General features: G+C 36.0%; 3 protein-coding genes and 1 pseudogene across 8 annotated transcripts in view; all 4 read right to left on the bottom strand.

The window, feature by feature from the left end:
• Positions 1 to 2,486: 2,486 nt before the first annotated feature.
• On the bottom strand, positions 2,487 to 6,483 carry LOC110421845 (aspartate aminotransferase, mitochondrial-like). Its single transcript, XM_021435533.2, has 10 exons — positions 6,118 to 6,483; positions 5,952 to 6,037; positions 5,130 to 5,336; positions 4,881 to 4,986; positions 4,265 to 4,369; positions 4,016 to 4,188; positions 3,367 to 3,526; positions 3,154 to 3,249; positions 2,943 to 3,037; positions 2,487 to 2,827 (listed from the first exon to the last, which is right to left on the bottom strand). The coding sequence occupies exons 1-10, from the start codon at positions 6,286 to 6,288 to the stop codon at positions 2,722 to 2,724; spliced, it is 1,305 nt and encodes a 434-aa protein (XP_021291208.2). The 5' UTR covers positions 6,289 to 6,483; the 3' UTR covers positions 2,487 to 2,721.
• Positions 6,484 to 7,537: 1,054 nt separating this feature from the next.
• LOC110421161 (peroxidase RIP1-like) lies at positions 7,538 to 8,692 on the bottom strand (annotated as a pseudogene). The gene is made up of 3 exons (XR_016351579.1): positions 8,496 to 8,692; positions 8,215 to 8,409; positions 7,538 to 8,129 (listed from the first exon to the last, which is right to left on the bottom strand). The product of XR_016351579.1 is annotated as a peroxidase RIP1-like (transcript).
• Positions 8,693 to 8,764: 72 nt separating this feature from the next.
• Positions 8,765 to 12,967, bottom strand: LOC110421160 (berberine bridge enzyme-like 8). Of its 5 annotated transcripts, none has more exons than XR_002445627.2 (2): positions 10,804 to 12,967; positions 8,765 to 10,703 (listed from the first exon to the last, which is right to left on the bottom strand). XR_002445627.2 is itself a non-coding variant. In XM_021434658.2 (2 exons), the coding sequence occupies exon 1, from the start codon at positions 12,646 to 12,648 to the stop codon at positions 11,029 to 11,031; it is 1,620 nt and encodes a 539-aa protein (XP_021290333.1). In that variant the 5' UTR covers positions 12,649 to 12,967; the 3' UTR covers positions 8,765 to 10,901; positions 11,023 to 11,028. The 5 variants fall into 5 exon arrangements, 2 of the variants coding, with proteins under 2 accessions (XP_021290333.1, XP_021290331.1); XR_002445628.2 differs by having other exon boundaries at positions 8,765 to 9,753; positions 9,876 to 12,967; XR_016351578.1 differs by having other exon boundaries at positions 8,765 to 9,753; positions 9,835 to 12,967.
• A 10,663-nt stretch (positions 12,968 to 23,630) lies between these two features.
• Positions 23,631 to 24,995, bottom strand: part of LOC110421162 (peroxidase RIP1-like) — a 1,439-nt gene continuing 74 nt past the window's right edge. The window contains exons 1-3 of the mRNA XM_021434660.2: positions 24,848 to 24,995; positions 24,567 to 24,761; positions 23,631 to 24,462 (exon numbers count right to left, since the gene is read on the bottom strand). The exon at positions 24,848 to 24,995 is cut by the window's right edge and continues 74 nt beyond it. Of these exons, the coding sequence (XP_021290335.1) occupies positions 23,914 to 24,462; positions 24,567 to 24,761; positions 24,848 to 24,995 (892 nt within the window). The 3' untranslated portion in view covers positions 23,631 to 23,913. The remainder of the gene's footprint in view (positions 24,463 to 24,566; positions 24,762 to 24,847) is intronic.

A 24,995-nucleotide genomic window follows, 5' to 3' on the forward strand; every position in this document is an offset into this window, starting at 1 on the left:
GGCAAAAGTAGAAACTTATGAAACTTAATTTAGTAAGTCGCGTTCAAGGAAAACACTCTCAATAAACTCCTATCGTGATCATAAGAACCTCATTATGTTTATGGAGCAGAGAGAGAGCTCCAGTTACCCTCATAATCATCATTACCCTCGTTACATAATAATTATATCGGTCAACAACTACATTTTCTGATAGCTAGGTTGTCTCTCTAGCTTTCTTCCCCGATCAGTCAGAATCACTTTGTGAGTAATTAAGTTTGGATTTAATTCATGATTGTGAAGGAGAGAAAATTTTACTTGCAGGAGTAAACCTTGCTTGGCTGAGCTGCTTAAAGTTTCAACGAAAAGAATCATTAATTGGTAAATGTGAAGAGAAACAAGCTTTGATTAAAACATAGGGTTTGGCTGTATTAATTGATCCATGCGTATATGCTTAAGGACAGCTTACTACTAGACAAAGGAATATTGGAGCCTTAGCTCTTACTTTCTATTCAACAACGGGTTTTGACAGTTTTCATCTTACTTTTCTTTGGACATGTATTAGTACCGTACCCTACATTTACCTTCACCCCCAAGCATTGTCAATGAGAAATAGCACTCTTTGAAAGGATACTAGAGATTTTGTTACAGAGTTTACTCGCGTTTGAAAAGAACATAATCTTCGTGATGCAATGGGTGGTTGATTGCGCAGATCTCTCTTCCTCTCTTCCTCTCTCTCCCCTTGTTTGACTATTTATTACATAGAGGAAAGATGGATACAGGTTCCTATCTTGATATTTAATTTGGGTTTCTGATCTTTTTGGAATCTTTCGGCACTGCCTTCGACTAGAGTGTAGAAATTTTGTCGCATTTTGGAGGGGAGGAAACCTCGTGTTGGTTTCTAATTAGTCAGTAACCACATAAATTTTTTCACCTGCTTCAACCTTTTCATCAATATATGCACGTTTGTTGTGTGTATAAAGAGTCAATCACCATCTGTTGCATTCCCTTCTTTCATTTCACACTCGCCTAAAACAATAGTAGTTCCAAAATAGATTGGGGAAACCTAGCTTTTTACGTCCGTAACCTGCCAAGCTAAGGAAAATGCCACAATGAACTTAAGCAAAGAATGTTTTAAGGAAAAGCATGGTTTGCCCATGTATATATATATATATTATCAACTCTCTATAGGCTAAAAGCTCATATATTGAATTAGATAGAGAGAGCCTCTTTTCATTGTAAGACAATTAGACTTGAATGAGATGTAAGACAAAATGGTATGGCAAATTAAAGTGAGTCCAATACATTGATAATCTTTGTAGAAAGAGTAGGGTATTCCTTTTGTGACTGTATCTAAAGAAGTCAGCAAACACAAAAGACTATCCAAAGAAGATGAGAACAAAGAAAAATGTAGTAAAAGATATCTCATTCCTAGACCTTTCATTCAAAGCTAAGAAAAGAAAAAGTAAATAAGCGAGCCCAGAACAACCAACACTTATTCTTTACGCCAAGTTGTCGGCAGTTTTGCAGCTAGTGACCTGGGCTTGTCCACGGCGGATGCTTCCATGTGAGGGTGGGCCATTATCTGTATCGGATATTTTATACAGAAATAACTGCTTGTTCGGCTGATATACCTAGAATCCATTTTGTACAGGCTATATGGCCTTTTCTAATCAAGTTCAACAGTGTAGCTAGCTCTCTTCAGAAGCAGCTAATATCATCAATATTGGTACTTTCAGTGATTCAAGGCTGCTACAAAGCTCGCAGAGCAAGCTTGGCGTAGTACAAACAGCAACCTCTAATCATTTTTTCTATTTTGTTTTTCTTGAGAAGGCTAAAAGGGGATTTGGTATTCAAGGTGGAGGATTAAAACTTATTCTCAAACTAAAGCCTCTCTTATCTTCAAGACTGATAGCTCGAAACTTTGGGTGAAAGCATTTTTGGTATCATGATTATATTGTTTTGAATCATGAATGCCTCATGCTTTCAAAGCAAACGATAGTATTTAGCGTACATAGATAAGGCAAAGGAGAAGAAACGAGTTCGGCAAATTCGTCACTAAATTTGTTTCTCAATCTTTTAATTAACAACATACGTATGACGATTTAATACCTTGGCGTTTCACTACAAATGGCTTCAATTTTAGCGATGTGCATATTTTAGGAGTTTATTGCATTTCCTTTAGGGTAAATAGCATCTCCTTTTATAATTAAATAAGATGTAATCAACTTTCTATATATAACAGAGCATAACCTGTACGTTGCACTTAGAAAAAGTTTATATTTTGTGGAAAATAATGAAAATAGCATCCGTATTAGGGGCATTCATATGCTATAAAGTTCCAATTACCCACATCATATGCTATAAATTCGTTTCCCTAACTTTTTTGGAGATTGTTTAATGCAAGGAAATCAGTTTTATAATCAAGGGAAGTTAAGCAGCTGTCAGCATTTTTTGTTTGAAAGGCAGTTTTAGCATCAGCGCTAGTATGCCATTCCTAGTCTCAAATCTTTTTGTTTAAGACTTCTGTGGCATCAACCTTCAGATGAAACTGTAAATTTACACATCAATCTGCTCAAATAGACTTTGACAGAGACCTATCCTATCCTGGTTTGTCCAAGAGAAACTTCCAAGTATAAGAAACCAGCCTAAACTCTTGGAGATAACCATGATGCCATCAAAAAAATACACCAAAATAGCAGGATTCAGATTCTGCTAACCATATATCTTGTCAGTATTAACCTTCTATGCGCAGACGGTATAAAATATCTTCCCATCCTGATCAAATGCAGTGACTTCATGAATAGCATTTGCTAAATAATCAACATTCTTTGTAGTCACTCCGGCCATGCTGCCATTTGCCATATGAATAAAGTTTGGATCAGGTCGTATTACTACCATATCTGGGGACTGTTACATGGTCTAAATCTTCATGAATTAAACCAATGATGACATGATAACTATACCTTATGCGTCCATCATATGTCATGTATATATGAAAGTCCTTCGCAAGTCGATCCACCTCATCAGGAGTTAAGCCAGAGAAACAAAACATTCCAACCTGCAATTTTGAATATTTGATGACTTAAAATGCAAAATACATGTGACTATCTGTTGAAATACATTTTTCTCTACACTTGAAACAGCACCAAGGAAACATCTAATTCCATTACTGACCTGGTTAGTTATGTGTTGCCAATTGAGGGGAGAACCTAATTTCTCAAGAGCTTCCTTTAGAGTAGCTCTCATTCTTTGAACACGAGTTGCCATGTCCTTGTAACAGGTAGATATGATTAAAAGGTGCATCAGACCAATTGTCCTAATACATGTAATAATGAAAATTGAAGTAAAGAGACAGTGTAACAGGAAAGAGAAACTTGAAAAATATACCTTCACCTCTTTGAGCCAAATGGATTTAATGTCTGGATCACTCAAGATTTTGGTGACTGCTAGCATTCCATGAATAGGTGGACTGCCATATATTGTGTTAGCAATCTGCTGCAGCTGGCTCTTGATAGCAACTGCTTGGATTTTGTTGTCACAGAGAAGACTGAAACAATCATAAATGCCAGGTAAGATCATTGAAGAACAATAAGGACACAAGAGAATACAAAATCATTGTTGAAAACTTAAGCCCTTCTAATGTACAATTCATTACCATTGATATATTTGGTTACAATAAGCATCAACTGCTCTCTTTATTTATTAATTAGCAGACATGTTACAGCTTCTCTTGATTAATGGTAGTATACTCATACATGCTTATAAGCCCTAGCAAATCAGAATCTACAGTCTCAAGATTGACTAGGATGAATACCTATGAGTAGTAAGCCCTAATTTCTAATCAATTGAATCGCAGCATGATGATTTTTGGACTGTAATGAGTGGTCTCTATATGGAAACAAAGCACATTTGAATCCAATGGTACTCAGAGTATTAAAACACAGATAGAGAAAGATAAGCACATGCTGTGTACGAAGGTTAAGAAGTAAAAATATATACATCCAACTATAAACAAAAATGAAGAACATTTGCTGACCTGAGACAACCCACTCGGTGCCCATACAATGCCATGTTCTTTGCAAAAGATTGGGCACAACCTATTAGATGGCCATCGTCAAGGAAAATTCTAATTGCTCGGGCATCCCTCTCTAGATCTCCACTTGCAAAACCTTGATAAGCCATGTCAAAGAAGGGAAAATGGTTCTTTACCTAAAAATGAGTCAAGGAAAAATTATAAAAGCAGTAATGATATAAGAGACAAATGTAATATAACTGTCGCCATTACCTTGAACAGAGTTGAGATTTCTTGCCACTGCTCATCAATAGGGTCAACCCCAGTAGGGTTATGGGCACAAGGATGAAGTAAGAAGAAAGAACCATTGGGTGCATTCTACAAGAACCATCAAATAAAGTAAAATAAAAGCAGTCAATAATTGATTTCAGGTCATGGTTGAGACATTTAACAGTATTTCACAGATCTAGCATCCAAGTATGCAATATTGTAGTGTTGCATAGAATCCAAGCTAGTGGCAGCAAAAATGAAAATGTGTTTGCATAACTAGTAACTTTGTCCATTTAGACGTGCATTAAGCATTTAACATAGTCTTAACTTCTTCATTGTATGTGAATGTGTTTTGAATATGTATATATGTAGGTCAGCATATCACTTGCAATGTTCTGGAGAAGTTATAGCAAAAGAAAAAATTTCTCAGGGTAGCCCTTTCATGCTTGACTGGAAAAGGTTTGTCTCTGACTTTGCCGGAATGATACATAGGTGAGAAACATGCCAATGTGTAACTGATTGATGGTATTATGAATGTATGGGACATATTTTTGTTGAAAATATATTATAATTGCCCTGGAGTCCATTTGGGGACGGGGAAGGGGGTGGATCATTATACCTTGACATCATCCATGAGTGCCACAAAGTTTAAACCCTTGGAATCAGGATGGTAGTAGTGAAAGGTTCTTACTGGAACTTGAGCATCTCTCCAAATGTTGTGGTGACTGCAGAATGGGAATAAAGTATGATTTAAGCACAGGTACAGGGGGAGAACCATGCGAAGCAAAGGAACTTAAACCGCAAATAACTTTTGCATAATTCTCTTTGTAATAAACAATAAGAAATGAGAAATAATAAGATAACTTACTTGGACCAAGTTGGATCAGGCAAATATATTCTTGAATGAGGGTAGAATCGTCTCTGGAACTCAGCAAATAAACGACATGCACCAGTTCCAGAGAGAGCCTGAACTCCAGCAAACCTCCCTTCTTTTATAACATCCGAATCCTCTCCATAAACCAATTTTGCACTCTCCTCAACCAATTTTGAGCCAAGTGCAGCACATGTTGGCTCCCTGCAAATACATCTCAGGAGATTAGAAGACGTATAAAGACAATGAACTCATACTTTTCTGCCAAATGGTAAGAAAAGAATTTATATAAACTTAGGATGAAGAGCAAGTTTACCAACAATAAATTAGCAAGAACATTTCAAGAAAGGGTAGGAAGCTTTTTACTATCAATGTAGGATTTTGAAACCGAAGGTCAAGAAATTCAGGATATTTTCTAACAAAAGAACTGGAATTTTCGAACACTTAATGAGCTCAATCTGAAAAGTACAAAAGGAAAAAAGTTACTATATCAAAATCTCATTGCTAATGCAGCTTTGAACAGATGCATCAAATACTGAAGTCAGGGGCATTCAACGAAATTTGGCATCATTTCAATTTATTATAGAGATACCAATAAAAAATTAGCACCAATATCTGATAGGGAAGAACTAAAATTTTATTTAAGTTTCTAACATATGAGAATTAGATGAATGAGTAAAAAGAATCAATTATTTCAAGATTTAAGATGATAAGGAAGAGTAACCTTTTATATTTAAGTTCTAATAGAATTAAATCAAATATTGGGAAAAGAAAAAAAAAAGCAAACAAATTAAGAAACATGATGAAAATGAAACTCACAAGAAATTGGTAGCCGCAATCTTGCCTTCCGCTTCTCTAACGCATTGAAGCACGAGGGGTTTCCCATCATCATCCCTGTATGCTCCCTGAAAACTCCCAGAGTTATTCTTATTACTCCTACTAAATCTTTCTATAATGCCAAAAGGGGGACAAGAAAAAGAATTACCACTCCAAGATTAATCTTGTAAGGACAAGGGTCAGCAAGAAAAGCCTCAGTGACAGCATTGATGGGGTCCTTAGGAGCTGGAGTGACATGGTCCCACCATGACCGCCGAAGGGCCCTGACCCTGGTGGAAGTTGACATTCCTCTTCTCAGATATCTCAACATAATCATCATCAAGAATCGCGAAAAGCTGCCGCTGCTTTGGTTCTGTTGTGCTCAGGTAACTCCGAGTTGGCTTTAAATATACGAAGATGGTGGACTTTTTGAAAGAAAGAAAAGCAACGGTGTTCTTCCTCTTCCATGGTTTTATGTTTTGTTGAAAATGGGGGGAGCATTTGTCTCTGTTTTTTCAGTGGGCTTTCTGTTTTGTTCTTTGGTTTTCCTTTTTAGTGTTTCCTTTCTCCCGCTGTGGCCAACAGAATTGCTTAAACAGGTGCCAGTTTGACTCTTTCTTTTGACCGCCGCTGGGACTTCTTTGTTTTCCTAATTTCTCGAGGACAAAAAATCAAAAGAAAAATAAAATATTTTAATTGTGCTTGACACCCTAAAAGCCCACTTGATATTTTAGATCACAGCCTCCAAATGGGCTAACAGCTGCTGTGAAATGTCCTGTGAGGCTGATGGACTCTTCATCAATTACTTACAAGTACTTTGATTAATTAACTTGGTTCGACGATCAAACTTTTATATTCTGTAATTTAAATCTTATTAAATTACAATTTATAGATATTTATGCTGAACGTATCCTATAAATCCTAATTTCAATCACTTATTCTACTTTGCTTTGTGTTCTTCTTTGCACCATACATACATACATACATACATACATATAGACAATTTAGGAGTTGGGAAAGATTGTCTCCTAAGTACTGATTTCTTCTTCCACACATAGCCCATGTATTTATCATAGTAATGTAAAGAGGGCTGAGCATGAACATGCACATAAAACTAATGCATACCATATACTGAGAAGTCCTCATGATGACGCCATTGATGACGGACTTTGGCATTCTCTAACTCTGGAAATCATGCTTTAATTGTATCTAATGTCCACGGACACAGAATTGTGGATAAGAGAGAGCGAAAAGCAGAAACTCATCTACAGACTTTAGCTTTTCTTTTTTTGGGGAAATATAAACATGATCAGCCACGATCGAAATAATTTGATTTAAACTAATTTCGGAAAATAAAACTATAATATTATTTGGTTGTGTCTAACCAACTAGCTACCTTCAGTTTAACTCTAATATTAATAATAGTGAGATTATATGAGGAGACACAATAACTAAAATCAAGAGTTTTTTCTACACTTGACCTGAACAATTGTGAACTGAATACAACGAATCAAACAATTTTTTAAAGGTCCATAAAAGAGTCAAGACTTCTTATTCAACAACAAATACAAAGATCACCAATGCTTAATTTAAGAAAACAATATTGATTGAGAAATAGGAGTTGGAGAGCAGCAGAGCACAGCAGCTTCATCAGTTTACCTTCCTGCAGTTGACACGAATTTGTCCTTGCTTTCCGGTTAAGGGCTTAATGTTCCCCATCTTAATCATAGACTTAGCAAATCATCCCAGAAAGCGTCGGGGTTCAAGCAGTAAAACTTTACAAGTTTATCAGTTGAGCCACCGTTGAAAAGTGCCTGATCTGAGGTGAGTAGTCCCCTCTTCCACACCAAGTTTTTGATGTATGCAGTGTCAAAGCGTGCAGGCGTAGGGTCAAAAGGAGAGAGGTTAGTGTCGCCTCCGACACGTGGGCAAGTTGCTCTGCGCTCATTAGCAATTGTGGCATTGTAAATTCTGTTCCTAAAGATAGAACATTGTGACAGCCCAATGGTGTGGCCACCAGAGAGCTACAAGATCTCTTTGGTTCAGGCCCTGATTATTGAAGTTGTTGATCCATGCAGGGAGCTCCACGGATGCAGATGGAAGTGCAGTGTCTGCTAAGGTCCTGCTAGCTGTGGTCGAATCTCTCCTACCCAAATGAAGCTTCCATGACGGGCCTCCTAGCTGCAACCATGACCAGTTTTATTAGAAATGCATGTTATGAATTCAACTGACAAATTTCTGATAATGAAAATGAGTTTGACTTTACCGCAACTACAGAATCTCGAGCTGCAACAGCCAAGATATCTGCACAAGAAACGACCGGGCGTCCACAAAATCTGTATACTTCAGCCATAATTTGGTCTACCACTTCAAATCCTCTCACAGAATTAAAGTTTCCATGTGCATTTTTCTCGCTGTCCATAGTAGACGTAGAATCCGAAAGAAGTGAACCGTCACAACTCTGCAATAACATAATGCATGAAACTTAGAAAATACAACTTAATAAATCAATGAGAAAGATAAAAGGTTTGAATTGAATTTACGTACATTAACGAAGCAATCGTGGAAATGCAGACGAAGTAAAGAAGCTCCCTGCGGGCAGCAGCCTGCACTGTTTTCTTGATGGTTGGCAAAGCTTGGGGACAAACCTTGTCATAGACTTTGGGAGATCTTTGTGAAAGAGCCGTGGTTGCAATGGCCAACCGGACAAAGGCATGAAGAAGGAAATTAGTGTGCGAAGGCATGAGGAGTAACTAGACTTAAATTTACTTGGTTTCTATTGTGAGTATTGGAGTGGTGGGTGTCGGTATTTATAGGTACATAGTTAGAATTACTTTGAGCTGCATGATCATTAATTTTGGACTGGTTCTTAGGAGCTTTTGTTTACGCACTCAAAAGCCTTGCCCATTCAGGCAAGCAACGAGGAACATGCACCTCTTTTCGCAGTTTGAGAGACACGAGGCTGCCAAAATAATATATGACGTTGAACTCTGTATACTTTTTCCAAAAACATACGAAACGAGTTTAATGGCAGGCAGCAAAAGGTTGAAATTTGTATTTCAATCCTCACATAAAAACGATAATAATGAGCTCTCAAAGTTAACGGTACAGATCAGAAGAAAAGTTAAATATCGGTTCACTTGCTTTTCATGAATTATAAATTTTTTTAAAAAATTTCCTTTTGTTTACATTTTATACATTTTAAGTTAACTATCCGTGAATTTCATAAATATATAAATTTAAAATTTTATAAATAATTAAAAAATAAATACACATAAGTTATGGACACCCATAAGTTAGCACTCAAACTCAACAGTTTCGATGTCACCAGTTGGGAATCTAGATAAAGAATCAAATCATAAAAATAAAAACATGTGCTAATAAGAATATATTATTAATTTTTGAATTTTTTTTTTTGCAAATTGAGCTATTGGTGCCGCATAATTTTAAACTCAATTTTCTGCCTATTTTTTCTTTCTTCTAAAAGAGAGTATATATGGTAGGAAAGTGTATTTTGTTGATCTCAACACTAACGTGTCATTTCGAGTCTTATGCTTGTTTGCAAAAGACTCTCATGGCATAAACGTTGGTGGGGGAAACACAAGCTGTACAGTTTCCCAAAGGGCCTGCGTCCTATGCTTGTTTGCAAAAGACTCATGACAGAAAGGTTGGTGGGGGAAACAAAAACCGCACATTTTCCCAAGCGGCCTGCTACTCAATAGACAAGTAGCTTACCAGGACAAAACGTCAAAACACAAATCTACGCGTAGGGGAGCATTTAGCTCCACAGCCAAAGAAAGGCAGCCTGCACGAAGTTAAATGCACCACATAAACACAAGCCACAAGCGTCAAAACGAAAAGCTCGGACCGGCAAAAGAAGAAGCACCCCAAGAGACACCTAAGCAATCAAGGACATCAAGCCAGCACCTCAAAAAGCTACAGTCACATGCCTCCTCAACCACGGAGAGCATCACACCAATCCAGCAGAGAGAGAAGAAGAAAGCTAGACACCCCAACAAACACCAGGCACAAAGGATCATCACAACCTTAACCTTCAGGACACACCGACGACTTGGAACCTAGGCGATGAGCACAAGAGACTGAGAATCCCCAGCAGCACACAAGTGGAACATTAAACATTGTTGCACTTCGACACTATCAATCAAAAGAGGGACATCACAAAAGAAGGGACCTCTCAGAATATACAGCTACAGGAAAATGTTTCAAGACTTCCAGGCATTGATCAAAGAAGAGAAGCAAACCAGCGGAGCCAACTTTCTTCCGTCCTTTTGCGAGCGAGAAAAGAAAGCAGGAAGCACATACAAAAAGCCAGACAAAACAACAGCTGGACCAGGAAAAACAGAAAACAAATCCCATCTGAGCTGCTGAGAACCGATAGTCCAAGAGACATAAGAAGACAAACCAAGAGCGTCCAAAACAGTGATGAGCCAGAAATTCTCTTACAACCAAAGAATGAGACAACAAAGAGAGTCCTGGAGAAGGGTTGTCTCCCGCAAGTCACCATCAACATAAAACACTCAACGTAGAAACTCCAAGAAACATTTTTTTTTGTGAAAAGTGAGTTTTATGGAAAGCGCCAAAGCATGAATGCCATTACAAGTCTTAAACCAATTTGGTGAAAGACTCCTTATGGCATAAGAACAGCTTTGGAAGCGAGAAAAGCTGTGCATAAGCAACAAAAGATCCGCTTATCAGTCCTAACGAACCTAAACTACACAGCCTCAAAGGAAAAGCCTGAAACACCAGAACAAAAAAGTTCCAAAAACAAAAAGCAGGACTTATAAATCCATGGTCATCCAAGTCAAAGATCAGAAACAAGTTTGAAGAATCTTACAGCGCCTTCACAAAAACCAGCTAATCAAAAGACTTAGCAGTCCAGCAGCTCCAAAAGCCAGAATAAGCAAAGCAGCGACCACAAGCAGCAGACTTTGGCTGCTGAAATAGCAATGCATTTTATATCTTACCTAGATTTTTGTTTCACGACAAGTTGTACACATTGTATATCAACAGAAAATTAAGAGATGATAGTAACCGCCAATAAAAAAGTTATTACCTGTCATCATTGATCATCCCTATTCTCTTGATATGGAAGAACTGGGATGCTCTGTTCATTTCTAAAGAAATTACTAGGATCAACCTTGCTCTTAATCTGCACTAATCTATCGAAATTACCCTTAAAATACCTGATCCCATAAACTCTTCCCTCCGAGTAGACAGGCTTTCCATTGTAGCTGGTGCCCAAGTCAACATCTCTGTAGTTGAGATATGCTTCCCTTGGGTTCCTGGACACGAAAGGAGTCATGTAATCGTAAAGCTTCCTTGTCAAACCTATATGATGATTTGCTGCTTCAATTCCCGATTCATTCCAATTTGCTAAATACTGAATCTTCCATAGGTTTCCTGCTCTGTGGGGGAATGGAATTTTTGTTGATGGAATTTCCGCCATCTTTCCACCATAAGGATTAAAGAACATTTTTGGCACCTGCAGTTCAATCATTCTCTTCCAAATCCCCTCCAAACCAGCCTTGGGAATTGGTTCTTTCACATAATCTGATTTCCTCTTCAAGGAAACCAATGTTTGAGGAGTTCGATCCAGCAAAACATCGATCTTTGTCTCGATGGGTATGTCGGCCCAAAAAAGGACGGATCGAACCCAGCTAGTCTCAATGCAATCAGATTTACTTAAACCCAACTTGGGAAACCTCTCATTCATGATGGAAAGGAGTGTCTCAGAATCTCCAAGAAACAAGGAAATGAATGAAGCCCTTACTGTCTTTTCACCGCTTCGACTGCTGTTTACGACATCCAAGGCAAGTCTGATGAAGAGCTCTTCAGGCAACTTATCTGCAACGTGTTGCCATTGGTCAACAATGTCCGTTGCATTTTCTTCCAGTGTTCTTTCAACCTGAAACGAAGTGACTTTTTGCGGAACACGAACCAACTTAATTTTATATGCAAGAATGACACCGAAGCTCGCTCCTCCTCCTCCTCTAATGGCCCAAAAAAGTTCTTCACCCATAGATTTTCTGTCAAGAAGTCTGCCATTAGCATCGATAAACTGTGCATCGATAATGTTATCGGCAGAAACGCCGTACTTTCTCATCATATTACCATAGCCAGCTCCACTAAGGTGACCGCCAACACCAACTGTGGGGCAAACACCAGCTGGGAAGCCATGAATATTGCTCCTCTCAGCAATTCTGTAATAAACTTCACCAAGAGTTGCTCCTGTCTGAACCCAAGCAGTCTCATTTCCTATATCTACATCGACAGATCGAAGATTGAACATGTCTAGGACAAAGAATGGAACAGTAGATACGTAAGATAACCCCTCGTAGTCATGGCCTCCACTCCGAACTTTCATCTGAATATCTTGCTTTTTGGCACAAAGAACGGCAGCTTGGATGTGGGACTCGTGCGATGCAGTGAGAATAAGGAATGGCTTTGGGGTTGAGGTCTCATTGAATCGAAGGTTTCTAATGTAAGATTCCAAAACAGATGAATATGAGGAGGACTGAGGAGTGTAGATTGCTGCAGAGATGGGATGGGAACGGAGAGAATTCTCTAAGAGACATTGAAGAAATGTTTCCTGAGCTAAATCTAAAGTTGCCCTCCATAAAATAGATAGGAGAATGGTAGAAAGCGTTGTAACAACAGCCACTGGTCTTAAAATTCCCATATTCTGTTGAATAATGTGTATTGTTTAAGCAAGTATATATATGAAAAAGGTTTATGTCCTTCAGTTTCGATGGAGATCATAAGGAGTTCAGGTTAAGCAATAACTGGCCTTCGATAAATTTTATTGCATTCTCACAAAAATATTTGGCATTTAACCACATTTTTAAAGAATTCTTCACTACTTCAAATATAAAATATTCTAAAGGTAATATTCTTATATTAACAAGTAATGAATTGGAGAATTTAGTAAAATTTGTAAAAATTAAAAAAAAAATAAGATGAGAATTTAGAACAAGAAAAGAAAAGGGAATTCTCCAGATGGGAATTGTTGGTGGCTTGGATCTGAATCTGATGATCGAGAGAACACATAAAAACAAAGGACTGGGTGGGGCCACGGGCTCCGTAAGGAAGAACCGACGTAGGACCGAAGGCTGGGCAACTTGCCCCATCATTTGTTTGGAGGTCTCGATGTGCGAGCAATGGCTGGAATCGTATGTGCCGAAATGGCAATTTTTGAGGTGATAGGTGGACAAGGGAGAACGGCCTGAGTGGGCAAAGATATCACGAAAGCTGTGGTGGGAGGGATTGAATCAATCAATTCAAAGGGATTATGACCCCAAATTATTTTTTTTCCATATGATTAGATTGTGGAGTGTCCTACAAAGAGAAACAAACGAGAAAAATCAAAATACTCTTTCGTCTTTTTCTTCTTTATTTATCTTTTCAAAATGTTTCAAAATATTTTTTTTTTCAAATACCTAATATTTTTACTTTTTTACATTATAAATTTATTTTTTATGATTTTTTTATTTTTCTTATTAAAAAGTATTAGATATTTACATTATAAAAAACTTTCAAATTTTAATATAAAATACATTAAATTCAAATTTTATGTCTTAATCTTCTGAAAATAAAAAAAGACAAAAAAACGAACAGAGTATTTATCTATATGCTAACATATTATTATTAGCTTTACCCTTATGCTAGATTATTAAATATTAAAATTTTAGCATTTGAGTATTTGGATTAATTAATAAATATAATATTTTATATATTTTAAAAATTGAATTCAAATATTTTTATTTTTTTAAAATAAAAAACTAATTAATGATTGAGGACCCTCCATTCTATTAAAATTTAATAAAGGTAAATGTTTAATTTAATACTATTTTATTTGCTTGATGTGACATTGCAACATGACAAGATTTTGGAATGTACAACGAATCATTAAGAGTAATGATCGATGTGGACATAGCGTGGGTCCATTTCGTGCGAGAACAAACAATTTGTGCCCCAGCTCCTGTCCTATTCACCAACAAGTATCGCGTGGTTTCATTAAATAAATAAAGAAAATATCTTTTAGGTTGATCTGATTACTTCTCTAACTCTTCACTTAGGTTGTGTATTGTATTAGGATTGTTTTCAATATTTTTGAGAATATAACAAGAGAGAATGACATTCTCATCGTTTGTTGATATACTTTCAAAATGAAAGGTTATCTCCATAATTACTTAATTATGTGATTATTGAAAAAATATCTCTATTATAAAAGTTATGTTTTATAAATTAAAGGTTGTGCATATCCAAAGACAAAAGGTATTTTAATAAAATATTATTTCCTTAACAAAGAGACACTTACAAGTTTATATAGAAACTTGCTAGCAACCACTTTGAGATATGAAATGACTAAAAAATTTAGACAAAAGCATATAAATATTTTGAGTTCATATTGTTTACTAAAATATTTAAATTCTTTATAATCTACTTACTGCAAAAAGTAAGTTTATAAGGTCATGACAATTCTATAACTTTTAAGTCGTGTCTAGTAATCTAATTTTGTAATTGTAAGACGAAGTTAGATGTTAACTTTATTATATTTTCAAGGGTATTTGAACATTCCTTTTTGCATATCAAATGCTTTAGGCGAAATGATAGTTAAAGATAGTGACTATTATAGCACACATTGAGGTCAATTTTACAAGTTCTCTTTGAATTCTAACAACCCATTGTTCCAACAATTTTAAAGCTGATTTCCTTGTATTTGGAATTCAACTAAAATGGCTTCCTTAAAAGAGATGGTTACTAATATTGTCAAATTATATCGCTTTAAAGGAAGGAATTTTATCTGCTGGTATACAAAGGTTGTCTATGTTCTAACTACACCAAGACCAGAAGAAAATGAAGAAGAATCTATGAACTGGATTCGTTTAAGGCAAAAATGGGATAATGATGATTATATTTGCATGGAACACATTATTAATGAAGCGTCAAATGCATTGTTGGATGCGTATTAGAATGAGGTTAATACAAAATAACTTTGGGACGAGTTGAAGGCAAGATACATAGCTAAATATGCAAGTAGTAAGAAATTTCAAGAGTGACCATGGGGAATGGATGGTAACATACTTTGGCTTGTGTCTATTATGTTTATTTGGTCAATGGACAACATGGGGTCTAGCCCCATTTTGCTTGTTTTATTGGAAATTAAGGCCATGATAAGGTTTTCTTTTCTTTTTCCTAATGGACAGTCGACTAGTGTAATAAGCTTGGTGAACATGTAAGGTACAACTAATTGTAGAAAAAAAATTCTTTTCTTGCTCTGTAGAAAGGGTAAGAGAGAGATAAGCTTATTTAGCAATTAGGTTTCTTTGATAGTAGAATTGGGATTCTTATAGAGGAAATTTCACTATATTATTCCAATTGTTGTGAATCTTAAGCTTTGTGCTAAAATGTTTAAGATATTAAACTTTGTAAGTTTGCTTATTTCTTTTATAGTGGATTTTATTAGGTTTATCCCATGGTTTTTCCTTCTACATTGGAGGGTTTTCCATGTATATTTGATGTTATTTATTTTTTAGCTGATACGTACAATACTTGTCAATTTTTTTTTTATTAATTGGCTTGAATTTATTATCTTGTGGTCATCGTTGGCTTGATTTGTGCTATATGTTTACCATGGATATTATGGTATTGTGTTATTTATTGCTTGAGGCCCAACAATTGTTATTAGAGTATGTTACCACTTTAAATCATGAAGGGTGGTCCTTTCAAAAAAAAAATTCTTGAAAGGTGATTCGGGTTCCATGATGAAATTGAAAACTTGATATTAATCAATTTGGAAACCAATGATGGAAGATCATTTATGTTGTAAGGATTTGTTTGATCCGGTATGAGGTGATTTTGTTAAGCCAAAGGATATGTTTGGTGATGATTAAAAAAGGTTAGGCAAAAAGATGTTGGCCACCATTAGAAAATGAGTTTTTTTTTTTTTCATCATAGACCATTAGAAAATGGGTTGATATCACTTTTTTTTCATCATGTAGCAGAGGAGACAAATGCCCATAGTGTTTGGGTAAAGCTAACTGCACTATATAAGAAGATTGCCAAAAATAAAGCTTTTGCGGTTAAAAAACCTTTTAATTTGGAATACAAAGAGGGACAATCAATCGTTGATCACTTGAGTGACTTTTAAGTTTGGTGACTCAGCTTATTATTATGGAAATTAACCTAGATGATGAATCACAATCATTGTTTCTTCTGAGTTATTTGTCAGTTAGTTAGGAAACATTGGTTGTAACTATTAGTAATTTGGCTTTAAATGGCATGTTGACCTTAGGAATGGATAAGGACAATATGTTTAATGAAGAAGCAAGGTGAAAGGATATTGAATATGGGACTCATCAAGCTTTTGTCACAAAGAACAAGAGCAAAACTAAGAACATAGGCAAATACTTTAAAAGTCATAGTAAGTTCCAGAATCGGCCAAAGTCGAGGGGACTAGGTGACGTGCCACTATTTTGGCAAAGTTGGTTACATCAAGCAGAGTAAGATTTTGAGGCATGAGATAAAATATGGATAAAGGTAAGAAGAGTTCAAATGATAGCAATGTAGCAACCGTGAATTCTGATGATGATACAGTTACTTGGGTTTGCGGACATGGTGATTGCAACCATATTGATCACCAAGGTATTGAATGGATAGTTAACACTTGTGCAACATATCATATATTCCTAAAAAATGGTTCATGATTACAATGTAGGAGACTTTGGGCATACTAAAACGAGAAATAAAAATGTCGCAGATTATAGGAATTAGTGATACTGATGTGGAAATAAGTACTTGTTGAACGTTAACAGTGAAGGATGTGAGACATTCAAAATTAAGGGTGAACTTGCTAGCGGTGAATGTCCTTGAGAAGGAAAGATATAAGTTAGTAAAAAAAAAAAGGCAGATATGGAATCTTCTTAAGGTGTTTATACTAGTTGCAAAAGGAAAACTGTATTATTCCATGTACGACGCTTGGTTAAAATTATGCAGTGGTTAAATAAATGTAGTAAAGGATGATGCTTCAGTAAACTTTTCGCCAAGGAGGTTGGGAAACATGAGTGAGAAAAGGTTGCAAGTTTTTATGAAGCAATCCCTCAATCCTTCGGGCAAAGGTATGTCTTTAAATTCTTGTGATCTTGTTTATTTGGTAACTATCATCGAGGTTCTTTCCATACATTTTTTTTTTGCTAAACCACAATAAGATTTTATTGATTAAGATGAAGAGTGCATGAAAGAAGACCAAATGACCTTTCATGATTACACCTATGATAAATTATCAACAAATAAAAAGCAGTTCAAAATTTGACAATCAAAGGAACCTATTGACGTTACATACCATAAAAAACATATGGTTGAAGCAGTAAACATATGTAACAGTTAGCTACCACCACGCTGTGAACATAGACATCGCATCAACACCATATTTAGCTAGTGTATCCATAAATGAGTTACCTTCACACAAGGTGTGGACAATGGACACATTGCTAAGTGAATGCAACAGCACATCAATTTGATTAAAAATGGCCTATTTATCCCATGACCTTTTATCAACATTGTGAACCCAAGAAACAACAATCTGAGAGTCAGATTCGATAGTGAGTTTAGCAGTACTTGCCAAGGGTGATGCATCAAAAAAGGAAGACTTGTTTGATGGCCATAATTTCTGGGCAATTGGAATCTTGAACACCTAAAGGACAAAAAAGGATTCCAAGCACATATATTTCAGAGTCCCTTAGGACATCACCGCATCCAACCGGCCCCGGTTTTCCTTGAGTTGAGCCATCGACATTAAATTTAGATTCACCTTCTAGGGGTGTTTGCCATGACCTATGAAGTCTAAAATGGAGTGGTTCATGCCTTAAACCTATAACCCAAGGTTTTGTCCACCACCCAATTTCATCTAATGCTTCTATCCCTTCATGAGCTTGTATCCAAAATAACAAGCATATTTTGGTGATGAACAGAATCTCAGGATTCTCTTATAGCTTGCCGATAAAAATAGTTTCATTTCTTGCTAGCCATAAGGACCGTAGAGTTGCCTCGCATACCATTCTCCAACTATATATAAATGGGCTCACTATATAGCTTTTGAGCCAAATACGAATATGCTCACTGACAGAGTTTGTGAAACCCATAATTACCCTTATCAACTAAGAACAAGAGACCACACAAGCGAACTAAATTTACAGGATAGTAAAATATTCGAGCAAGTTTCCTCAACCTCATTACACCAAGGGCATATTAACTGATTTTCCTCAAAAGGGACTCCTCTAGATTTGAGAAATGCTTTGTTAAGAATAATGGTTAGAATTGCCAACCATACAAAGCATTGCACCTTAAGAGGAATGGGAATTTTCTAGGTGAGAGAAAACCATACCGAGCAACTACAATTCCTCAAGTTAAGCGGGGCGCAGAATGATTTGATTGAGTAATGTCCATTTGGGTCATCCTTCCACACAAGTTTATCCTTTTTATTTGAAAATAATGTCATTGTGAAAAGTTTGGCTGAAAGCTTGTTATCTATCATTTTCCCAAAAATATAATTAACGTCGAAAGGAAATAGACCAAGAATCATATCTCCAGTGATCTATTACTCTAACTTCCTTATCCACTACAAAAGAGAAGAGTCGAGAGTATTTGGAAGCTTAAAGAAGGTCATCAAGTAGCCATTTGTCAAGCCAAAAGTAAACTTCAGTGCCATTACCAATAGACCATATACAAGCATCGAAGCCAATAAGATTTTGGACATCACTGGTGGTTGGCAGATTGATTATATTTCGCCATATTGTGGACATTCCCCACTAGTTGCATACCGAGGAAGTCATTTCGGTTTTCCTTCTCAATATTTTTTCAAAATCAGATGCCCTCCATAAAGTGTCCTCTTCCACCATAACACCACCACCATAAACCTCTTAGGATTACACACCATACTCCATTTAACCTTTGAGATAATTGTTTTATCAATCCCTTTTTCCCACAGAAATGATTGCCAAAGCTGCTCAAGTTTTGCAATAACACCTTTTAGAGCTTAAAAATAGATAAATAATTAAGAGGAAAAGAATTAAACACTGAATCTATAAGAGCTAACCTTTTTTAAAAGAACGATAATTTCATTCTCAGATAGCCAACTGTGATATGAATTTAGTAATACTTGGCTCCCATGTTGCTAAGCTTCTCGGGTTTGCCTTGCGAGGTAGCCCAAGATAGGTGAAAGGTAGAGTACCTACATTGCAACACATAATATTCACCATATTGATTGCAACAAAGTTCTCAACTCCCATTGGATAGACATAAGAATTCCCAAAGTTGATACTAACGCTTAAAAGAAGCTCAAAGCAATGCAAAAGGCATTTAATGCTTAGAGCATTGTTTGTACTTAGCTCCAAGAATATAACTATGTTGTCAGCGAACTGAAGATGTGAGATCGTGAGGCTTAATCTTGTTAAGGTGATCCCATGAAAGTATTGCATTTGCTTAGCCCTTGCAAAAAAAGATGGAGGGTCTCAACTTCCATGATGAAGAGGAATAGAGAAAGTGAGTCATTTTGCCTCAAGCCACACATTATTGAAAATTCTGGTGTGACTGACTACTTAAGAAGGACTGACACCCTGACTGTAGAGATGTATTCATGAATCCACTACCTCCATTAGACCTAAAACCCATATACTTCATAGCCATAAGTAGAAAGTCCTAGTTGACACAATCAAAAACTTTCTCGAAGTCGAGCTTCAATACCACTCCTTTTTTATTATAAAACTTGTTCTTTACACTGTGGATAATTTCATTTGCAAGCATAATACTGTAGACACCTACACCCCTGAATCCTAAATAAAAATAATAATAAATAATAAATAAAATAAATAAATCTCTTCTAAAAAAAAACTAAAACTAACGGGTTTCAGTATGCCTAACTTTTTTCTCCTATAGTCCATTGATCAGATGTTCAGGCATACGGCTACCTTATTGCTTTTCTAATCATCGTCTCTTTGATACTTCAGAAATAACCTACACAGGACATTTAATACCCCTTGGGCAGTCGAGTTTGGGTCACCTCCGACTACCACCCCTAGGTTGTCTTTTACCTAAAGCCTCTCACCTATGAAATTATGCTTAGAAGAGCATGATTATTGATATGTACCTGGGTAGATTAAGTACTAGGCTTAAATTGGTGTTAGATGGGCTAGCCTTACCATCATACGGTAAGCATCTCCATTCATTTGGGTCAGGCGTGTTCGAGTCTACAAAGTCAAATATTGGATTAATGTGTTCATTAACTTGGGCTATTTGCATATCTTTGTCCAAAAATTTTTTTTTTCGACCCAGCATGAATGTCATCCTTATCTTCAGATGGCTCCTCGAAAATGGATGAATTAGAAGATGATGAGCAATCTTCCCAACGTGACCAACCTAGTGATTCAAGGAAACTATCAAGCTCAAATTCCTGTACTCTTAGTATGCATACACAACTGCTCATTACTAGATGAACAACTTCTCTAATCCTGTGATTAGCATTGGTGGTTATCAGCAAAGAGGCTTTCTCAAATGAATGCCATTTTAATGTCTCCTTTTCTCAAATGACTGACGTTTTAATGTCTCCTTTCTTATATAGACTGAATCACCTCATAACATTGCAATATTGTGGAAGGTATGTTTGTTCTAAGTGTGTAACAGGACTTCAACCATGAGAGCCGACACATCCGAAGAGGGCTACTAAAGCTAACACTCCAAGGCTTAATGTTCTCAAACCAATCAGACAATTATTTCCACCCATTCTTTTTTCCTTTTAAATACAATGATTCCTTTTTGAAGGATATGAAATAATGGAGGCCCAAAAGCCCTCTAACACTAATCTCTTTATACCCCTTTTGTTTCAGCTAACGAACAATTATTTCTTGTTCTAAGGAATTTCGTTTAACACCTATTAAAAACTTCTCCAACCAATGAAGATTCTCATTTTCAATGAAACCATGACAAAGTTTATAGCTTTCGATGTTTGATGGTGGTGGAAGAGAGGTATTACCTGCCTAGTTATCATTAAGAGCATCGCCAGTTAGGGCCTGAAGGTAAGTTGTTTAATGCTTTTTTCCATACATGTTCTCACATGAAAGAAAATATATTAAAATTAATTCACTTTAACATGTGTGGTGATACTTTGTTACTTTTTTTCATATTGCTTTGTGAAAAACTTGGGTGTCTTATTAAAAACAAAAGTCAAGGACTGTGATATTTTCAAAAATTTCATGTCACGGTGGAAAGGATGAGAAAATTGTCTTTGTACTAACTATGGTGGTGAGTACACTTCTAATGACCTTGAGGATTATTGTTCAAAGCATAGGATATGGCATGAGAAGAGATAACTAAAACACCTCAACACAATGGTGTAGTTAAAAGGATGAACTATACCATTATGGAGAAAGTTAGATGCATGTTAAGGATGCTTAAATTACAAAGTCATTTTGGGGTGATGCGGTTAGCACAACTTGCTACCTAATCAATAGATCACCATTAGTTCTTTTGGGCTTTGACATTGCAAAAAGGGTGTGGATAGAAAAAGCTTCATTTCACACTTAAAGGTCTTTAAGTGTAAAACATTTAAGTATGTACCTAAAGAGTAAACGCCAAAGCTTGATAGTAAAGTCACTTTGTGTGTGCTTATTGGTTATGATGATGAAGAACTTAGTTACAGGTTATGGGATCTAGAGAAGAAAAAATTGGTTAGTATTCAACTTTCAACCACAATAATTTTTACTTTTTTATTTGAATTTTATTAAATTAGAATTTATAGATATTTATTTATTAGGGTTTCTAAACATATAAGTACATAATCTCATATGCTAGTATCATTTAGCTTAGCTCAAGGGATATATATATATATATATATATATGTATATGAAGAAATTGTGAGGAATAGCCAATCTCATAAAGCCATTTCAAAAATAGCCCTTAATAAAATTAATTGTTTTTATCCAATTTTTATCATAACTTGACAAAAATGCCCTTAAAATTATTTTAGACAAATTAAATGCTCTCAATTTCTCTCTCTCTCATCATTCGTCTGTTGTGCTTCCTATTTGTCTCCCTTACTATCTAGCTTTCTTTGATTTTACTACAATCACCATCTCTTTCTATCTATCTTTCACCATGTCGTCATATTGTTGTCGATCTAAAGATCAAAGAGCATGACATGTCAAGTAACAACTTGTTTTTGTGTTTATTGGTTTATCTTCACAAAACCCTATTTCTGTCTATCTCTCGCCATCTCGCTATATCATCATCAATTCACAGGCCAAATAGCATGTCATGGTGAGTAACAACATGTTTTTGAATTTATTGATGTTGAGTTTTTTATTGATTTAAGTATAGTAGAACATGCCTTGGCATGTAACATCAATAAAAAGAAAGAAGCTTTGGTGTGTAACATCTAGTGTTGAAGCTTTGGTCTTAGCTTGTAACATCTAGTGTTGAAGTTTTGACCTTGGTGTGTAGCATTTACTACTGAAGCTTTGGTGTATAATATCTTCTACTGAAGTGAGTAACATTTGTTTAGGCTTGTAGTGTTATTTTGTTTTTCTTTTCTATTATTTTTAGTTATTGTAAAGCACAGTAAATTAAGTTTTTGGTTATGCACTCCACCAATGTTTTGAGATTTTTTGTTTTTCGAGGCTGCATCTGCGGGTTAGTAGTTTTTGATATTTTATACTATATATATATCTAAAAAAATCTGAATGAAGGTGAGAGAAAGTTTTTTCCTCTAAATCCCTTACTTTATTCATCTTTTTTTTAAAATTTTTTTTTCAAAGTTCTTGTTTTTCTACAAAATTTTCTTGAAAAATTAATAATTGGTTTACATTCATAAAACCCAAAAGTTGATGGTTTGAAGTTATAAGTGAAATGAAATCTGTAAATTAGAACATTGCCCAGAATTGTTACATGCTATGTTTGTATGGAACAACTCTAATACACTTGGCATGTAGCAAATCTATTGAATATAGCATGACATGTAACAGCTTGTTTTTGTACATGTTTACATGCAACAACATTTTTTTTTTCAAAATAACGTGCATTAAAATTTTTTTATATATAATGCATGACAATAGTTTTTGAACATGGTGTGTAACTTGCTCTTTTGTATTTCACTAGAACATAAACTCTTAGAGTTAAAATAATTTTTTTTTCAACATGACGTGTAACAATATTTTTTTAACACCGTACACTTGAATATGAAAATATTTCATAATAATTTTTTTTTCAACATGACGTGTAACAATATTTTTTTTAACACCGTACACTTGAATATGAAAAGATTTCATTAAAGATAATTTTATCTAAAAATCTTTTCTATTGATTAAAAACCATTAAAATTAAAAAAATATTATTTTTAGAAACACTCTATCTTTGAAAGTTGAAAAAAATCGTTCCTCTCTCTCTCTCTCTCTATATATATATATATTTGTCTGCAGTGGCTGAGTATATAGCTGCCACTTCAGCAGTAAACAAGGCTTTATGGTTGAGGAAGGTGCTAAATGATTTGGGTTTTGCTCAAACAGGAGGAATAGTGCTCAAAGTAGACAATCAGTCAGCAATAGCAATTTCTAAAAACCGAACACAACATGGAAGAACAAATCACATCACAATGAAATTCCACGCTACCCGTGATGCAGTAAAAAAAGATGAGATTGTTTTTATTAATAGTACGGTGACAACACGTTAAGTAGTTGACAATGTAATATACACTTAACAAAATCAAGAGAGATTTTTTTACACTTGAACTGAACAATTGTGAACTGAAAACAACGAATCAAACAAATTTCTTAAGGTCCATAGAAGAGTTAAGACCTCTTATTGAACAACAAGTACGGAAGATTACCGATGCTTAATTTAAGAAAAAAAAATTGAAGAGAAATTGGAGTTGGAGAGCAACGAAGCACAAACAGCTTCATCAGTTTACCTTCCTGCAGTTGACCCGAATTTGTCCTTGCTTTCCGGTCAAAGGCTTAATGTTCCCCATCTTAATCATAGACTTAGCGAAATCATCCCCGAATGCATCAGGATTCAAGCTGTAAGTCTTAACAAGTTTATCAGTTGAGCCACCGCTGAAAAGCGCCTGATCTGAGGTGAGTAGTCCCCTCTTCTTCACCAAGTTCTTGAAGTATGCAGTGTCAAAGCGGGCAGGCGTTGGGTCCAAAGGAGCGAGGTTAGTGTCGCCTCCGACACGAGGGCAAGTTGCGCTTCGCTCTTTAGCAAAGGCAGGGTCAATATTTGTGGCATTGTAAATTCTGTTCCTAAAGAGAAAACATTGTGACAGCCCAATGGTGTGGCCCCCAGAGAGAGCTACAAGATCTCTTTGGTTCAGGCCCTGATTCTTGAAGTTGTTGATCAATGCAGGGAGGTCCATGGATGCAGATGGAAGTACAGCGTCTGCTAGGGTCCTGCTAGCTGTGGTTGAATCTCTCCTACCCAAACGAACCTTCCATGATGGGCCTCCTAACTGCAACCATGGCAAATTTTATTAGAAATGCTTGTTATAAATTCAACGGACAAATTTCTGATAGTGAAAATGAGTTTGACTTTTAACCCGCCCAATCATCGAACCAGCAGTCGCTCTGAGGCCTCAGCACGGCCCAAAGATATCTGCACAAGAACAACCGGGCGTCCACAAACTGTGTACCACTCAGCCTTAATTTGGTCTACCACTTCAAATCCTCTCACAGAATTAAAATTTCCACGTGCATTTTTCTCGCTTTCCATATTAGATGTAGAATCCAAAAGAAGCGAACCGTCACAACCCTGAAATAACATAATGCATGAAACTTAGAAAATACAACATAATTAATGAATGACAAAGATAAAAGGTTTGAATTGAATGTACGAACATTAACGAAGCAGTCGTGGAAATGCAGACGAAGTAAAGACGCTCCCATTCGCCGCTCCCTGTGGACAGCAGCCTGCACTATTTTCTGGATGGCCGGCAAAGCTTGGGGACAAACCTTGTCATAGAATTTGGGAGATAAGGAAAAAGCC

This window comes from Theobroma umbraticum, unplaced genomic scaffold (assembly GCF_002168275.2).
Source record: "Theobroma umbraticum cultivar Fairchild unplaced genomic scaffold, ASM216827v3 scaffold_130.0, whole genome shotgun sequence".
Classification (NCBI taxonomy): Eukaryota; Viridiplantae; Streptophyta; class Magnoliopsida; order Malvales; family Malvaceae; genus Theobroma; species Theobroma umbraticum.